At 41.7% G+C, this 18,164-nt stretch overlaps 1 protein-coding gene across 1 annotated transcript in view; it reads right to left on the bottom strand.

Annotated features, from left to right (window-relative positions):
• Positions 1 to 16,164, bottom strand: part of TRAF1 (TNF receptor associated factor 1) — a 30,544-nt gene extending 14,380 nt beyond the window's left edge. The window contains exons 1-5 of the mRNA XM_067541795.1: positions 16,111 to 16,164; positions 13,740 to 13,949; positions 11,986 to 12,070; positions 3,546 to 3,644; positions 721 to 882 (exon numbers count right to left, since the gene is read on the bottom strand). Of these exons, the coding sequence (XP_067397896.1) occupies positions 721 to 882; positions 3,546 to 3,644; positions 11,986 to 12,070; positions 13,740 to 13,939 (546 nt within the window). The 5' untranslated portion in view covers positions 13,940 to 13,949; positions 16,111 to 16,164. The remainder of the gene's footprint in view (positions 1 to 720; positions 883 to 3,545; positions 3,645 to 11,985; positions 12,071 to 13,739; positions 13,950 to 16,110) is intronic.
• Positions 16,165 to 18,164: the final 2,000 nt, after the last annotated feature.

Raw genomic sequence — 18,164 nt, 5'->3', positions numbered from 1 at the left:
AGCACAATTTAAACATATAACAAAATGAAATATGGCTGAACAGTCCTAAATGCTACAGAGAAGAGAGATTTCAGGATTAATTTATAGTATATTCATTGCATCGGGCTCATTCGTTGCATCAAATAGTGTTGATTTGGAGAGTTCATAGATTCCAAGGCCAGAGGGGACCATTGTGATCATCGACTCTGACCTCCTGTGTAAGGCGGGCCATAGAACTTCCCCACAATAAAGTTAAAGCTGAGGGTATCGAGTATAAATATTGTCTGATAAAAACCTGCTGAACAAACTTGCCAATTTATTGGCAAATTTTGTATGAAGTTAAAAAAAAATCCATATTCTAGATCTCTTCTGTGATTTCTCTGGCTGCATTTCCTGTTGTCTTCAGACTGGGGTGTGCTGTCTGAGAGGGGAGCTAGAACATGGCAAGAAGTGCTGCCTTTGCCCCAAATGAAATGTCCACACACATACATTCTCTCTCTTTTTTGTAGCACCACATAAGGATGGTCAAATACACCCCATTGTTCTTCCAGCACATACATCATGGAACATTACACTGCAGTTGAAAAGTTAGCAAGGTCAGAAAAACGAAACATTCTCCAGCTACATAACTTTAACAAAACTAGGAGGAAATATTTAATCAGACAGCTGTGAAAGCCATAGATTATTCAAGATGTAAATATAAAACCTTTGTTTTGTTTTAAGGCAAATAAATCTTCTTACTTGGTACTCATTACTGGATAACCTCCGTTTACATTTCTGGCATGTGGTCATGTTATTAACACATCCATTCTCCAAATGATCTGCAAGTTTCTTTCTCATCACCATATGTCCACAACCGGTATGGCAAGGGATTAAAGCATATTCACATAGGCTCTGGTGGTCCTGAAAGTTATAAACCAAGATGTAACCCTGCACAGATACATGTGTGTCAACAAATGCCCTCCAGTCTGCCTGCATGAACCCTTTTTTGCATCATGTGGCCTCTGTGAATGGGCAAATTCCCCACCCCAGTGTCTGACGCACAGGTTATGTAGCTACACTTAGAGCTGGGAGTGTGATTCCCAGTTTGAGTAGATGTACTCGCACTAGCATCAAACTCACACACTAAAAATAATACTGTAGTTATGGTAGGTTTGATAAGAACCAGCACAAGCGTCTCCAGCTCCAAGTGTTGACATAGCCACAGTGAGGTTAACGTCCAAAACTCACCTCTCGTTCCTGGGGCTTTTCTTTATTCTTAATTTAAAACAACACTCACAAAGCTTAGTGTGAGCTTTCTCCTAAACTGGCTCTTTCAAGGGTCTGCCTTTGCAAGACCTGCAGTTTGAGCTCCAGCCTATCTCCTGGTCTTAGACACTCCCTGACTTTTATCTCCTTTAGTCAGAGAGCAAATGTGCAATAATGAAATCATACTGTTCTGGCTGGCAAGGTGAGCCAGCTGAATAGCCCTACACCTCTATGCAGGGTACGTGAAAGGACATTCTGTCACAGTCTCCAGCACACAACTTTAATGGAGAGTAACAATAATTTACAAGGGGCTTGTGCCCAAGTTCTCTATAAAATCCTGTAATCTGGCTCAGCTTTTAAAATAATTAGTGTTCTTGAATATACAATCTACTTGTCTTAAATGTCTAAATAAAAACTTTAGGGCCAGATTCTCCGCTGGTGTAAATTAGTGTGGCTCTATTGATGTCAAAGGAGCCATGCAGATTTCTACCAGCTGAGAATCTGTCCCTAAATCTTCAATACTTATACAAAATGTTTATTGTCTAGGCACTAAGGCCTGGGCTGATAAGGTACCAGTGGCTCCAGAGGGAGTTGGTGCACTCAGCACATTTTGCTCAGCACCACACAGCATTGGGCCTTTCACATTATTTTTCTGATACTTCATCCAGTGTTGAAGCAGGAATAAAACTAGTTTATTACAGTCTCTTTCACTGAGGCTCTCACACTGACAGTGTCACAAATGATTTTTTTAAAAGCAAGATGACTGGCCCAGCAGTGAGCTGAGAAATGCCCATTTTAATCTCACGCTTCATTTTCGCATCCGTTTTGCTGTGTATTCATGCTGAGAGAGGACCTGGCACCTTCTGAACTCTCAGAACTGCGGCACTGAGCAAAATGGGGTAGTTTTTTCTTTAATGGAGAACAAACAGAAATTTGGTGCAAAATTAGCAAATAAAGAAAAAACATGACAGCAGCATCTCTGCAGCTCCTCAGATAAAGAGACTGACTGCACAACACATTCTGCTTATAAACTGGTGGTGCAAAGAAGCCCTCAGCGACAGCTCCATTTGACTATGAAGGCCTCTTTTGTCCTCAGGATTACGCAGAGAGGGTCAAACCGCCTCAGTGCTATTTACATATTGGCTTGAATTTTCTTTTTTGATTATTGTACATGTAGCAGATTCCAAAACCCTATCTGTCTAGGTATTTCACCTTTCGCATTTCACACCAATAGTCAAAGTGTGACTGTAATGTACTAAGTAAATAGACAGCTAAGTTTTTCGTTCAAAGTCTATTTTCTGTTTCCCTTGTTGTGTCAATATCTCCACCAGCACTGCCTCCCAAACATTGCCCTGGGAGATTTGTTCTTCTTACAAAACCATATTAAGCACATTGCTCCTAATAATAATTTGGGGATCAGGGTATTATGGGCTTCACTAGGGGTTACTTATGTCGTGGAAAAGAATCACACTGCTACAGACGCCCTCACACTTACAAGGTCTTGCCCATAATGTTATACTTAAATCTACTGGAGGAAACTATAGCTAGCACAAGCTTTTTTAGCGAGACAAGGAGGGGGAGGTAAATATCTTTTATTGGATCAACTTCTGTTGGTGAGAGACAAGGTTCCAAACCACACAGAGCTCTTCTTCAGGTCTGGAAAACTTACTCAGAGTGTCACAGGTGGAACAGATGGTTTAGCATAAGTAGTTAACACATATTTCAAAGGACCATTCAAGGTGAAGATATTACCTCACCCACTTTGTCCAAAATCCTGAGACCGACACGGCTGCAAACACACATACATGCATTTTTGTAATGTACACTTCACCATCATTCAGAACGCTTTGGGTCTGATCTAAACCCTATTGACATCAATGGGAGACATTCACTGACTTTCATTCATCACCAGATTAAGGATATGTATATCGTGTAAGTCAATGTAGCACCACTGAAGCTCAGTACAGTTATATATACTGAGAAATTTGGCTTCATTCTCTCATTCTCTTTGTGACCTCAGTACAGACAAGCTCTTAAGCACATGCTTAACTTTTCTCATTCTCTTTGTGACCTCAGTACAGGCAAGCTCTTAAGCACATACTTAACTTTAAGCATGTGCTTAAGATCCATAAAGATATGCATGTTTAAGTGCTTTGCTGAATAAGGATAGACTGTGGATTCGGGTCCTAAATCCCCATGTTCAGTCAAAATGACAGGAACATGCCTTCCTGACATTATGTTCATTTCTCATTGGCAAAACCGCACTGCACACTTATGAGACACAATATGAAGATGAAACCATCGTCTTTAAAACTTACTTCAAAACTTTTCATGATACCAGACCAACTGCATCCAGGAGTCCCACAGTGCACTTTGAGTTCAGAAATCTCTTTATTAATGGCAGCATCACTGAAAGCCTGGAAATTAAAACAAAATAAGCAGTTAAACACTGGTCAATAAAATACTCCAAACAGTAGCTATGAGATGAAAATGGGCTGGGACTTTAGAGCTTGATAAACCTTTTGATTTTTTTCTTTTACGTTTAATGTTCTGCAAAAATATTATTTATTTTAACGAATAAATAGGAAAAGGCCAAAGGATTGTGAAATCCAATATTTATTTCTTAAACTCAAAAATTAAATGATTTGAGTTGATTTTAATTTATTAAAAATAAAAATATGCCCTTCCCAGTGAAAACTTTCAGTATAAAAGTTTTTTCCTGCTCAGAAATCTGAAAAGAGGAGTATGCAATGAAAGTGCTGACAGAACCTTGACTATAGAGGGCACTACCTCATGCCACTCTAATGCAGGCATTTCATTATTGGGGTCATTAACACCTCATTTGCCTGCTGCAGAGAGGATTTAACACTCAATCTGAATGAGGAGCAGAGGGGGTTCACCCTCTCAAACTCTAACTGTTTCCATTTAGTTTGCCTAGAGTCCTAGAGAAATGCAAACCATATGCATGTATTTTTTCCAGCACTATATAGTTTTTTCTTGCATTAGCTGTGAAGAACCATGCAATAAATAAATATAACATGAATCGCCGCAACCTTTTAATATCACATCTTGCACAATCAAAATAGCCACAGTGAAACAGAGAAAAGTATTAAGAACACAATATGGAAGATTGCAGATTCCCCACAGATCAAAATATGGAAAGCCCAGTGGAGGGTTACTAGTCTTCCTTCAGTGAGTGCATGTATGAAATAGCTCATCACTATACCGAGAGTAAGAAGCAGCCTTCCTTTCTTTCTCTAGAGAAAAAATACTCCCTTCAACCTACAATATCACTAAGAGATAGCATATCTCACATCTAAGAGAGTTAATCATAGAAACCAGAGAAGGAAAAGCTCCACCAACACATCTACTTCTTCCCCCTTGATCACTACAGTATATTAAACAGTGCTCTACCCTGCCCACCTTTAATTAACCCAAGAACAATCCTTATAAAACAATAGAACAATAACAAAACTCTAACCTGTGCATTATACGTGAGCCCAGGTAACAAGATTATTTGCTCATTTCATAAAATCAATGTAAATTAAAAAAGGCACCAGTTCAGAAGAGATCAGGACTGTAACGACTGTAAGACTGAAATGTCAACAAACTGTGGAAAAGCGAAAATACTGAGGGGCTCACCCCTCACACTGTAACAATTAATGTTCATGCTGTAATTGTACTGTCCAAGCTGTGTTATAAATAGTTTTACAAAACATGGTCCTTCCGCAAAGTCTTTTTAGACTTGTTATGAGTATCATTACAGAAGAGGGAAAATTAGATATTGAAGTCAGTATTAGAATAGTAAGAGTAAAAGAGACATTCTGGAAGAATAAACATCTGATGAGAAAGGACATAAATCTGAAGACTAAATTCCAGCTCTTAAAAACTTACATTTTGGTCTGTGTTAAATTAAAACATGGACATTCAAACAATCGAAATAAACTACAATCCTTTGAGTTATGGTGTTATAGAAGAATTCTGAAAATATAAAGGATAGACCACGTAACCAATCTAAGAGTATTGGAGATTATTTGAAGGCAGCAAATACCAGTTAGAGATTTTATTAAAAGAAAGATTCCATTTTCAGGGCACATTTTAAGAGGTTCAGTGGGCAATGCATATTTACAGGCAGTGGAAGAGAAAGCTGACAACAGAAGAACATGAGACAGAAAAAGATGACCTTGGATGGATACGGTGGTATCCTGGGTGGATCAAAAGGACTATTTTTCTACAAAGAGATTAGCAGAGGATCCTATGGAATGGGCTACCATGGCTGCAAACTTCCAGTAATGAAGGTGCCATGTAAGAAGATAAGATGATTTAGTTCTGTCTATACAGGTCAAACCAATATTAAAGAACTATCAAATAGTGACAATTACTGTTGTGAGACTCATTTACATATAGATCTTCTTAACGATTAATATACCAGCAATGCATTGTCAGAAGTTGAAAACAGCCTTAAAATATTGGTAAACTGCCAAATTATTTGAGTCCTTTCATTTTAGAAAAAAATCCATGTATATTACTTTACATATAAAATATCTTTAGATGGCTGTCATATTCCGTTCCCTTTTCTCTTTGCGGACTCTTCACCTTATCCAACAAGCTTTCCTAAAAGGCAAACACTGACAATGTTAATTTCTGAGCTGCAGGTAGAGTTTATGAAGGTTGGACTCATTATTAGCTATCATGGTCTTTTTGTTGTGGCGGGGAGGAGGAATTATTGATCAGCTTGAAACAAAAATCTGGAATGCTTCCTATTCCGACAGCCCTTTTCACTAATGCAGTTGATTTATGACACTCGAAGAAGAAGAAGAAGACGACGACGACGACGATGATGATGATGAAACGGGTAAAATAGGGCCTAATCCTGCAACCATTGCTTATGCGTGTATCCCATTCAAGTAAATGAGACTATTCACTTGAGTAAGGCTGCAGGATCGGGTCCCAAGCTTGTTAATATTTGCTCAGTCGCACATAGTCTAGAGAACTACTTTCTGCCTTCGTTTGTCCTTGTAACTTCTGCAAAGGAGTTGGAAGATATTTTCTTGCTTCCTCTGAAGTTTCAGTTCCTTGGGCAAAATTACATTAAGTCTAGCACCTGTGAGAGGGAGGTTACTTTTTATAGCCATTTTACAGATGGGTATTTTGGAGCTTCAGGAACTTTTGTGACTTACCCAGGTTTATACAATGTCAGTAGTAGAGCTGGAAGCAGAACTCGGGAATCTTAACTCCTAGTTACTTGCTCTAGAACATTTGCACTAAGAATCCTTATGCTATAGGACATAAGAAGATCATTAGTTGGGGTTGGAAGGAATTCTCCTCCTTGGACAAGAACAGCGCATTTAGGTTTATGGGCGTTTTACACTTTCTTTCTGAAGCATACAGCATTAGCTGTGGTTGGAGACAGGATTCCAGACTTAATGGAAGATGGATGCTTTCTGGCATGGCTGTTCCCTGTCTCTTGGATGAACAAACGGTGCCCTCATAACTGTAATTATCTGATTAATTAGTTACACTTTCTTTGGTAGACTATTGGTTACATTATTACTGAACCCTGAAATGTCAGGCTTTTATTTAGACAAACCAACTCTACCAACTCTGGGGAAAAATGAGTAGATTCAATTAGTACAAGCAACCTTTCAACAACCACGTCCTTGAAAATGACATTAATTAGTTAACAAATAGTCACATTCTTGGATTTTTGTATTTTTTTTTTAAACAAACATATTTCATGCTGTTTGTTTTGACCTTACTTGTCTTGTTTTGACCTTATTTGTTCTTACACATACGTGAATTTAAGCAAGAGAAGCGGTCTGTGCTTGGGTCTGTGTGCATTTGACGTCATAAATTGTCCTGTAGTGGTATGGAAATCAGCCATTGCTTGGAAACGGAACTAAAAATAAAAGTCTCAGTGGAATCTCTTCCATGAAAAAAAAAAACCTAGAAAAACTAGAACACTTATATCTCTGTCTGTACATTTTTAAATAGATGCTTACTGTTCAATTTTCAGTCTGCTTGTAATAAATAATCCAGTCTATATTTTATTAAACAATGACAGCTTGCAAACTCTATGTCCAGGTTCTTAAGAACATAGTTTTTCAACAATAATACTTACCATTTACACAGTGTTTTTCATTTTCAAAGCATTTTACATTGATTAGTAAACCATCAAACCACATAGAGAGATATGTAAATATGAGTACCCTGTTTAACTTGCACCAGGCCACGGATCAAGTCATTGTCAAAAATGGAGTCAGAATTAAAGAGTTCCTGGCTCCCAGTCCCATACTCAGCACTCTAAGCCATGCCACCTTCAACAGAACTTAAATATACAAGCTGTAGTAGACTCTGCATTGCAATCATGTGGATTGCACAGGTGTGAATGAGCGAAGAATTTTAATTCAGTATTACAGTACCGTGCAATTAAATACAATATGGTTATTCCTTTGAACCAGCCAGCACTGGCCACTAAAAGCTTTCAGTCTAGTGCATTGCTGGAAAATGACCAAAACCAAAGAAAAAAAAAAGCAAGTTAACAACCCCACAGTGGGTTTTTTACTATGTCAACAACAAAAAGAACCTTGAGAATTTCCTGACATTACAGAACCGACTATTATAAATGTATCTAACTTCAGAGGGACAGTCCTGGTGACACATGGGTTTCTCTAATGGTATATGTGCCCTCTGTGTTGTTTCACTCTCATACTCGTTGATCATTATGGACACAGCTCAAGTAAAGCAGCTGTGCGTGAAGGAAAGAAGTGCAAAGGGCAGGGGAGTCCTCAGCTCTTTTTTTTTCCGTGCAGGCCTCTCCCTCAAATGATCATTCACTTGAACCACTCACTCTCGCCCCCCAGAACATCTATGGAAAGTCTGTCAACAGCAATACCAATAGCAATCTGACAAAGTGGGTTGCAGCCCACGAAAGATTATGCCTGAAGAAATTAAATTTGTTAGTCTTTAAGGTGCTACAGGACTCTCGTTGTTTTTAATACCAACACAGAACTTCCCCTCCCTCGCTAAAGTGCCTGATCCAGAGCCCAATGAAGTAAATTAAAAGATTCCCATTGATATCAAGGGGCTTTGAATCAAGTTCAAGGAGAGAGAAACAGTGTTTTCTCTATCTATTTTATTATATTATGGTTAGCCCTCTCTTCTCTATCATTCTGGCCAACTGAAAGCAATAATGTTCATAGCACTGAAATTGCACTAAATCTTTGGTTTGACTCTCATTCCGCAGCAAAGGCTTTTAGTTGCCATGACAGCTCTTTCATCTCAAGCATTCACATTTATGGACACCAAATATTTTAAAGAACCAATAAAAGTATTGAGACTAAGGGTGAAATTCACCCCCGTGCAGGAGGATACCACAAGGCCAAAATACCACACCATACTCTGCACAAGGGATGACTTCTGTCTTAAGAGAAGGAGAGACTAGCCTGAACCAACCTGCTCCAGACCTGAATATATTCCAGAACTTGGAAGAAGTTCTGATCCGGATCCAAATGCCACAGCTATTCTCTTCTCTGCAATGAGAGCAAACTAAAATCCTGGATTTATCATTCTACGCGTCTGGCTTCATTGACTAAACCAAAATCTTACAGGAAAAACTCTCATCACTGTGGGAAATCCCAGCAAGATACTGTTCAGGATCATGTCCCCATTTTATATAAAGCCAAGTTTTATTAAAAAGTAACCAATCCTACCATCTTACTTATTCCAGAAATGTCTTAATCATTTGATACACTTGTCACCATGGAAAAATGTCTTTTATGGTTTAATAGTTGGGAGACAAAGTGAAGGGGAAAAGAAAACAGTAATATTAAAATCTCATGGGTATATATAACCTTAAAAATACATAGGACATTGGGAGCTTCCTGGTACCACTCAGATAAAAAACACAGGGGCCGTATCTTCTTATGCGCAAGAAAAATGGAAGGCTTGTAAACCCTTTAACAGTCTCCACTTGATGGAGAGGAGTAGATGTCACTGAACATCTGTTAGCACATTATTCTCCAAAAATTAAAAATCCTGATAACATGAAATTTTCAAGGCAGTCAGTTCCATGCCAGAGAAATGCTCACACAAAGGATATTTAGAAATTACTTTAAAAAATAGACAAGTCTTATGTCTCAGCCTGGACCCCTTCCAAATCAAGTTTTTAATTTATTGACCAATTTTGAAAAAAAAATTCCAACATGGCACTATTTATAACTCCAGTCATGGAAAGAATACTTTATATCTTGTTTCAACACCGTCAAAACTCTTCCAGTGACTTAGGCAAATCAAACGTAAATCAGGGGGATCTCAGCACACCTCCATTCAGAGAAGGTAAGAAGGTTAACCAATGCTAGTCCCCACGACTTTCATCAAGGATGGGTCTGATTCTGCTCTCATTTACCCCCTGGTACCTGCACTGAGGATAACAGTGTTCAGTATAAGCATCTGGCTGGAGAACTGGGCCCCACATTCTGATTTCCAATCAGCGTCTGACCATGTATTGCCTGGATGTAAAGGAGAACTAAATCTGGCCTAAGACTTTTATGGTCAATTCTAGCCTGTCGCTATGCAACCGAGGAGGATTCCTATACAGTGGAACCCATATAGTTCTACTGCACATGGAGGGTAAGATGTGGGGGAGCCACGTGGGGATGTGCACCCACTGTACAGTGTTCCAGGTGAGCCCCCTGCGTAGCAGTGTGTAGGAGATGACAACGGGTGTAGGTGGATGCTCTCAGATCCTCCAACTGAATTCAGTAAGTCATGCAGATGCTCAACGCCTTTCAGTACCAGACCCTACGTTAGTTGTATCACAACAAGGATCGTCAAACAAAGGGTGCATGGAGAAAGCATGGGCCGGGGAAGCCAAGGGTTACCACGGCAACAGATCATGGAATAAGCTCTTGTTGTGTGGATAACTTATATATATATAAACCAACTAACAGTATATGGGAGCAAAGTCTGACAAAAACATAAGACAGATAGAGTGGAGGCCTTGATAAGGGACAAAAGAGCAAACCTATAAAGAAGTCTATTATTCACGCTGTTTACAAACTCTAAATCCCAACCCTGAAGCTGATTCACAAGCAGACCCCTCAAGCCTGTGTGACATCCCACTGAACTTCCTCAGGGCTCTGTGCAGGCATTAGGATCTGCCTATGTGGATCAGCTGATAGGACTGGTGCCTCGGTCACCACATCCCACCTGCAGGTTTGCCGAAAGTCCCACTAATGGTTTTATAGGAGTCCCACACTAGAGAAATCCTGAGGTTTTCACAGAATTGATTAATATCATGAGCAGTACAAAAGGATTTAGCTGTACCTAAGTTATACCCTGGGCCCCATGCACTCTGCAATACAGTAGCTGTGGAATTTGCTGCAGAATTGGACATTTTTCCAAGATCCTATGGAATTGCACATTTTTTATCTCAAAATGATCATTTGTTGGGTGCCTTATACCCAACACTTGGTTTTCTTTCTCCTTTCCCCACTGAGACCTGGTTGCAGCTGCCTTTTGCTCCACATCGTTCTCTGCTAGGGAGATTTAGTTGGATTACCGAGCATGCTTTCTTGCATTGTTCCATGAAACCAGGCAGTAGGGGGTCTAGGAGCAAGAGCTAAGGTCCAGTTTGTAGCCACAGTGTAGGGTGAAATAGTTCCCCTGGAGAATAGTGCAGCAGCTGATATCTGGGGAGTTGAACCACTAATGCCAGCTGTGGCACACATGGGTGAAAAAAGATTCTCAGCCAAGCTGCTCTGAGCACATTTCAGGAGCCAAAACCCAAAATATAGTGAAAATATTCATTGTCAAAAATATTTTTCAACAAAAAACCCCTGGATGGAAAAAATTGTCAATGAATATGTTTGTCTGATTACTTTCAACAGGAAGTTTTCATTATGTTCTCCAGGCCACCTGGCACCCACTATGGTCTCCAGGCAACATAGCTGTCCAGTCTATTCTATATAAGTTTTTGTACCACGTTCATCCCCATATTATCTGAGCCACCTTCCAGAAATGCGTTAGGTAACCTAACTAACATCTGTCACATGTCATTTGTTCTTTCATCTTCTCTCCAGAGGGACAAGCATGTGCATTGGAGTGTTTTGGTTTGATATTGGCTTTTTTGTATGTAAATGTATCTATTGCTATGTGTTTATATTAGAGAAGGCAGGTCAAAGAAACGCGCCTTACACTTGGAGTGGAGAGTTGGGAGGTTTGTGATGGCCCTTAGTTGTTGGAGGAATTAATTTCATAGTTTTGGACTGGCCCCAGATAAAGTTTTGTCTCCTGCTTTCCTCTATTCCCTGGCTTGCTTTGGTTAAGGCATGCATACATTTTTGTCCAGCACAGTGGGGCATCAAGCTGGCTGAGGTTTGTAGATGCTACCACAATATGATGTTAATTAATAACACCAATAATACTTGAGGCTGTGTGTTTGGGAGTGGGAAGATGGGAATGAAGGGTATTTCATGGCAATAGAATACATGAACTTTGCAGCACATTTTAGGGCTTCTTGTTGTAGAACTTGGTGAAGTTCACAAGGCGCTGCTTATATCCACACATTTTTGTTTTAAATCAAGAATTGAGGGAAAATCCAGGGTGTTAAGGTGTCCAGGTTAATATGCATAGCTGGAATCAGTCACTATCGGGTTTTTTTTTTTTTTTATTTCCTCTTTTAAAAATAGTACTTTAGTGACTCTAGCATTAGTCCACAAAGATAAGTGATACATTAGTACAAACATGATAACATACCCTTTCTTCTGTCAGTAAGCTTCCTTCATTTACAGTTCCAGGATCCTCTGCATTACATTTCTGACAAATTGGGTTTTTATTGTTTCTGGTGGGGAAAAAATTGAAAAAATAAACAATGATTTATGAGCTGTAGCTCAGAGTGCCTCTGTTTCAAGAATGACAAAAACAAAACAAAATAGAAGTATTAATTTCTGCTCAAGGTCAGCACACTATATGGTGAAAGGGCCAAATCTTGGTCCCACTGAAAGACAATGCAAAAAGTGTTATGGGACTTTGATGTGGTCCACAATTTTTAATCATCTATCAGCAAAATCTGATTCGCCATGATTATTCTTCTCTACAAAGCCAGAATCTACTTCTCTCACTGAAATAGGCACTAACTCCATGTATTATACAATAACCTGAAATCTAAAGTATTTTAAGCATAGAAGTGATGTCCTTTCTTCTATGGTAGGTGGATAGATTTTTAATACATCTCAGGGTTCAATCTTCTCTTCATTCCCACAGGCCTTCATTGCTGTGTTAACTTGTAAAATTGGCTATTGTGTGTACACATGAAGGGCAATAGCATAGCTCGTGCAGAAATGAACTCTAAAGTGGTATCCTCATACTTTCCAGTAACGCAGTCACAAAATGCTTTGGTTTTAAATTGAAATATTTCTTAAATTATCATTTAAACTGTGCAACTAAAGGGGAAAACCAAAACTTCTCAGGAAGAGGCAAGCACTTCTGTGACGCTGCAATTACCATCCACCTGAGTCATATATTAGCTCAGTTCAAGATACCTGGCAGAAAAGTGTCCCTCTGACCAGATGAAAAGGAGATTACTGCCTTCTGACTCTACTAATAGGTTTGCTTGATTCAGCTTCCAGTTGCATTACAATGTTGTCATGAGAAGATAGTCCCGACAAATTCTGCTCTTACTTTCAGGAGTGCAAGTCCCAAGTGACTTCATGGACTGCAGAAGACTTAGTCTGGATTTACACCCGTGAGAGCAAGCAGAATTTAGCCCACGGGGCCAAATTCATGCTGTGTAAAATGCCATTACATTGTAGTACTTTGGCCTCCCAACCATGTGTGTCTGGCTGGCTGGCTGACTGACTCAGCTTTTTTGTTACAGTTTAATCATGGTATAAACTTAAAAGATAAGAGAGGAGAAGCAGCTAACCAATCAAAACAATATCCATCTATCTCCAAGCAAAAAGGCTGAGCTTGTTTTGAAGATTGACTCGTCACTGGGCAGTGACCCAATTTTACATTGTGCACTTTATAATATTCTAAAATAATAACGACATTTTAAACTTTCATAGCACCTTTCATCCAAGGATTGCAAAGCACTTTACAAGTATTAAATTAACTTCACAGTAGCCTTCCTACGAGCTGTCAATATGATTCTCTCTCCCTTTTAAAGATTGGGAAGAGAAACTGAAATATAGAGAGGTAAAGAGATTTGCATACGGTTATACAGCAAGTCAGCAGCAGAGCCAAGAGAACCCAGGAATTCTGGCCACACGCCAAGCCTATAGACATAAACCCTGATAATAATACCACTGTAACTTAAAGTATACAGGGATGACAAAATTACTACTCTACAACATCCCAGGCATTCTCAAACTCTTCTCTAGCACTTTCTTGCTACTGAGTATATTATAACAGATCATCCTACTAGGGATGCAGCAACAGAATCTGCCACTTGAAATCTGTCTTCTCAGCAGAGATCCATTATCACGTGGTCCCCTCTAGAAAGACCTTACCGTACAATCCACGACAGGCAAGCCGAGCAGTATCTATGCCCGCACAGCGTTTGCTGGGCTTTCTTCAAGACGTTATTGCAGTTGCTGCACAGGTATTTGTGATCAGGCACATTCTCACAGATGCTGGTGGGATAACCAAAGGGAAATTCATTTTCGTCAGGAGATGAGCCAGGGCCATCTGGGGGGGCCCTCTCAGCCATTTGAAGGAAACTGCTGTGAAAGATGTAGAACACACTAACTGCTGAAACAAGCAGACACCCGCTCTCTTAGATGTGAAAGACTACATTGAGCATCAAAGTCCGCAAGGCAACTTCAAACATGTGTAGTAATCTAACGATCTGTTTAATTAAATCTGTAGCTGACGTGCGTGACTAAGTGTCATGGTGGGGTTTGACTAGGTACCAGCAGGAAATTACTGTACAGATTTAAAATTCCCCTGAATCACAAAATGAAAATAGATACAATATAATCAAGGGGAAGCAGGGGGTCTTTGCATAGTTTTCAGGTTTGTTTTCAGAGTGAAGTAAATATTTCTGTCTTTTTAGAACTATAATACCATTGGTCAACATTGCATGGCAGAATTATTTCCTGTAGAGTAAATCCCCAGTCTCAGACCTCTAGTTCCCATTTCACCCAAAGTTTGTCTTGATTACTTTTTACAGATCTGGAAACTCCAGAACAGAGAGGTGTAGTGACTTTCCACAGTCAAAGGAAGACAGAGGCAAAGCCAAGAAAACACAAGTCCACTAACAACCAATGCCATGCTCTAGCCACTAGATACATAAGGCCTTATTTGCACGGATGCTGAGCACCTCCAACTTCCACTGTAGTTAATGGAAGCTGCTGAGAGCTAGTACCTGTGAAAAAATCAGGCCACCACCACCTCTGGAGGACTCAAGAACTGTTTGGAAAATTCAGGTTTTATTACATATAAAACCTGAACAAATATAAATTCATAATAGTATCCTTATGAATCACATTTTTCTCATGACTGCACTAACACAGAAGAACCTATCTTGGTACCAATCGTGACATTGGCAGAAACTATTAACTAATAATCCTCTTTAAAAAGGAATCAGTGATCATGTTTTTAACTCAAAGAACAGAGTGCAATTTTTTTCTCCCCTAAAAACTCACACAGGCTCTGACCAGCTACTGTGATGATGGGTCCCCTAGCTTAGATATCCTGTAGTTCTTGTGCTGGAAAGTCTCCCATTGACTTCACTGGGAGTTTTGCCTATGTAAACAGCTGTAAGATTGTACTGTTTTTGTTTTTTAGGGGAGGGGTGGTTTGTGGGGTACCTTGCATACGCATTGTATCCCTAAATGTGTTATATCAGTAAAGATTAATTAAAGAAACCAAAAAAACTCCTAACAGAGGGAGGGAGAATCTAATAGGCCTAGGTATCAAAAAGCTATTTTCAGTTAAGATTTGAAATAAGATGAAAAGTCAGTGAGATGTCAAAATAAAAGAAGGTTGTTCCATACAGTAGAAACTGCAGAGAAGAAGCTTCCTGCACCAACAGTGTCCAGAAAATATGCAGTTGCATTCAGGAGTATTAACTCAAACGAGATGTTTTTGTAATCTATTAAGGAGGCTAGAGAGCTAAATTCTGCTAAAGTCAATGGCTTGCCTTTGCTGGATACCAGCTGCATTATTTTTGGGTTGGCCCACACCTCCATCAATTTCCCTCCCCCAGGGTCTCATATAACAAATGCTTTACCTAAAGAATGTGTAACAGAAACCGGTTTTGGCTTCTATACGGGCTATAAAGGGGACTTTCCAAGACCAAGTGCTACACAGGGCTTTTCCTGGAGAGGGAAGGAGTGGACCACTTCAATCAGTGGGCCAGAAAAACCCACTGCTGACTTTCCTGCAAAGAGAGAGCCACTCTCTTGCTGCAACAACCCATCAAGAGACCTTTTGCAACAGGGGCAAGAGGGGTGGGGGTGGACAGAGTTTAAGGCCACAGCCGGACCAGATCAGCGAGTCTGACCTCCCCTCTAACACACTGAACCCCAGACAGCTCCGAGTCAGGCTGAGCGCTGGGGGGGCAGGATTTCACCATTGATTTCACTTTTCTCTCTCGCTGCAGCTGCACCAGGGACAGGGCCCTGGACTGGGCTGTGTGGGGCGGGCCCAAAGACCCCGGCCTGCCCCGAGGAAAGGGGATCGGTTGCGGTGGGGGGCTCAGCTCCCCGGCCCGCGGGGGGAGGATGGAGGGTGTCTCGGGGGTGTCCGGCTGGGTCTGCTCTCCCTGCCCGCGCCGCGGGGAATCAAGGCGGTTCCGCTCGCCCGAGCCCGGGGCCGGGCGGGGAGACCGCGGCCTGGCCCAGCTCTTCCCCGCCGGCGCCGCGCCGCCCTCCTTACCTGAGCCCCAGGCTGCTGCAGGGAGCCCGGCCCGGCCCGGCGAGCGGCTCCCACTGGCCGGGGCTCGGGCTCGGACTGACCCGCCCGCCGCCGCCTGCGGCGCGTCCCTGCCGGCGCTGTGGGCCGCTCCGCTCCGCTCCACCACAGAGAGACGAGAAACCAACCAACGCAAGGGCATGAAGTCCCGGCGGGGGGAGGGGGGCGCTGACAGGGATCCCCAGTGTGTGGGAGGGGGGTTCACAGGGATCCCCAGTGTGGGGGAGCTGGGAGGGGGGTTCACAGGGATCCCCAGTGTGGGGGAGCTGGGAGGGGGGTTCACAGGGGTCCCCCGTGTGGGGGAGGGGGAGCTGGGAGTGGGGTTCACAGGGACCTCCAGTGTGGGGGAGGGGCTGGGGGTGCTCACATGGATCCCCAGTGTGAGAGGGGGGCTCACTAGGATCCCCAATGCAGGGGGGGACTGAATAAACACAAAGGGGTTCTCTAATGTGTGGGAGAGCTCACAGGGGAACCCCCCTATGTGCAGGGGGGCTAGGGGAGCTGGCAGGAGAATCTCAAGGTGGGGAGGGGGCTGGAGGAGCACACAGGGGGAACCCAAGTGGGGAAGGCACAGGGGAACCCCAATGCATGTGGAAGGCAGGAGGTCCTCACAGGGGATCCCCACTGTTTGTGAGGGTAATGAAGGTGCTCACACAGGGAGAATCCCCCTAGTATCTGGAGAGAACACACAGAAGGAGATTCCTCCCACGCTTAGGTGCTTAAATGAGAACACAGAAGCCTAACTTTAGACTTCTATTTTTGAAAAAAAATTTACCATGATTCCTTCAGTGCAAAGATTATCAACATTACTGGACTGCTCTTTTGGATCTTTTGATGATATTGATACGTAAGTTACAGGCAAATTTAAGTTTGTGGTTTTTAAAAAGTCTTAGAAAAGCCAGTATTAAATGTAATGTATTTTTCCAGTTGTTACATTTTTAAGACAAAACAAAAATAATCAGAAACCTGTTTTTTTGTTTTTATTTTTTTGAGGGTGTATGTGTTTTCATAGAAATGTAGAGCTGGAAGGGCCCTTGAGAAGTCATCAAGTCCAGCCCCCTAGGCTGAAGCAACAAGTAAACCTACACCATCCCTGACAGGTGTTTGTCTAACCTGTTCTTAAAATCCTCCAATGATGTGAATTCCACAACCTCCCCTTGAAGCCTAGTCCGGAACTTAACTGCCACTAATATCCTTGGAGCAACAGGACTACAACACTGCAAACAACTTACAGTATGCCAACATTTTTAGGCTGACCTAGAACACCGCTTCCTCGAAACTCGTCCCCAAGCACCTCTCCTTTACCTAAGCTACATTGATGACATTTTCATCATCTGGACCCACAGGAAAGAGTCCCTTGAAGAATTCCACCAGGATTTCAATAATTTCCACCCCACCATCAACCTCAGCCTGGACCAGTCCACACAATAAATCCACTTCCTGAACACTACAATACAAATAAAGGATGGTCACATTAATACCACCCTATACCGAAAACCAACTGACCGCAGTACATATCTTCATGCTTCCAGCTTACACCCTGGACACATTACATGATCCATTGTCTACAGCCAAGCCCTAAGATACAACCGGATTTGCTCCGATCCTCAGACAGAGACAAACACCTACAGGATCTCCATAAAGCATCCTTAAAACTACAGTACCCACCTGGAGAGGTGAAGAAACAAATTGACAGAGCCAGATGGGTACCCAGAACTCACCTACTACAGAACAGACCCACCAAAGAAAACAGAACACCACTGGCCATCACCTACAGCCCCCAGTTAAAATCTCTCCAACACATCATTAAGGATTTACAACCTATTCTAGCAGATGATCCCTCACTCGCTCAAGCCATGGGAGGCAGGCCTATCCTTGCTTACAGAGAGCCCCCCAACCTGAAGCAAATACTCACCAGCAACCATACACCATACAACAAGAACACTAACCCAGGAACCTATTCCTGCAACAAACCCCGTTGCCAACTCTGCCCGCACATCGACTCTAGTGACACCATC

This window comes from Emydura macquarii, unplaced genomic scaffold (assembly GCF_026122565.2).
Source record: "Emydura macquarii macquarii isolate MOO-44397 ecotype Brisbane River unplaced genomic scaffold, CSIRO-AGI_Emac_v2 contig_691, whole genome shotgun sequence".
NCBI classification, from domain to species: Eukaryota; Metazoa; Chordata; order Testudines; family Chelidae; genus Emydura; species Emydura macquarii.
This window is presented reverse-complemented; position numbering and strand designations above follow the sequence as displayed.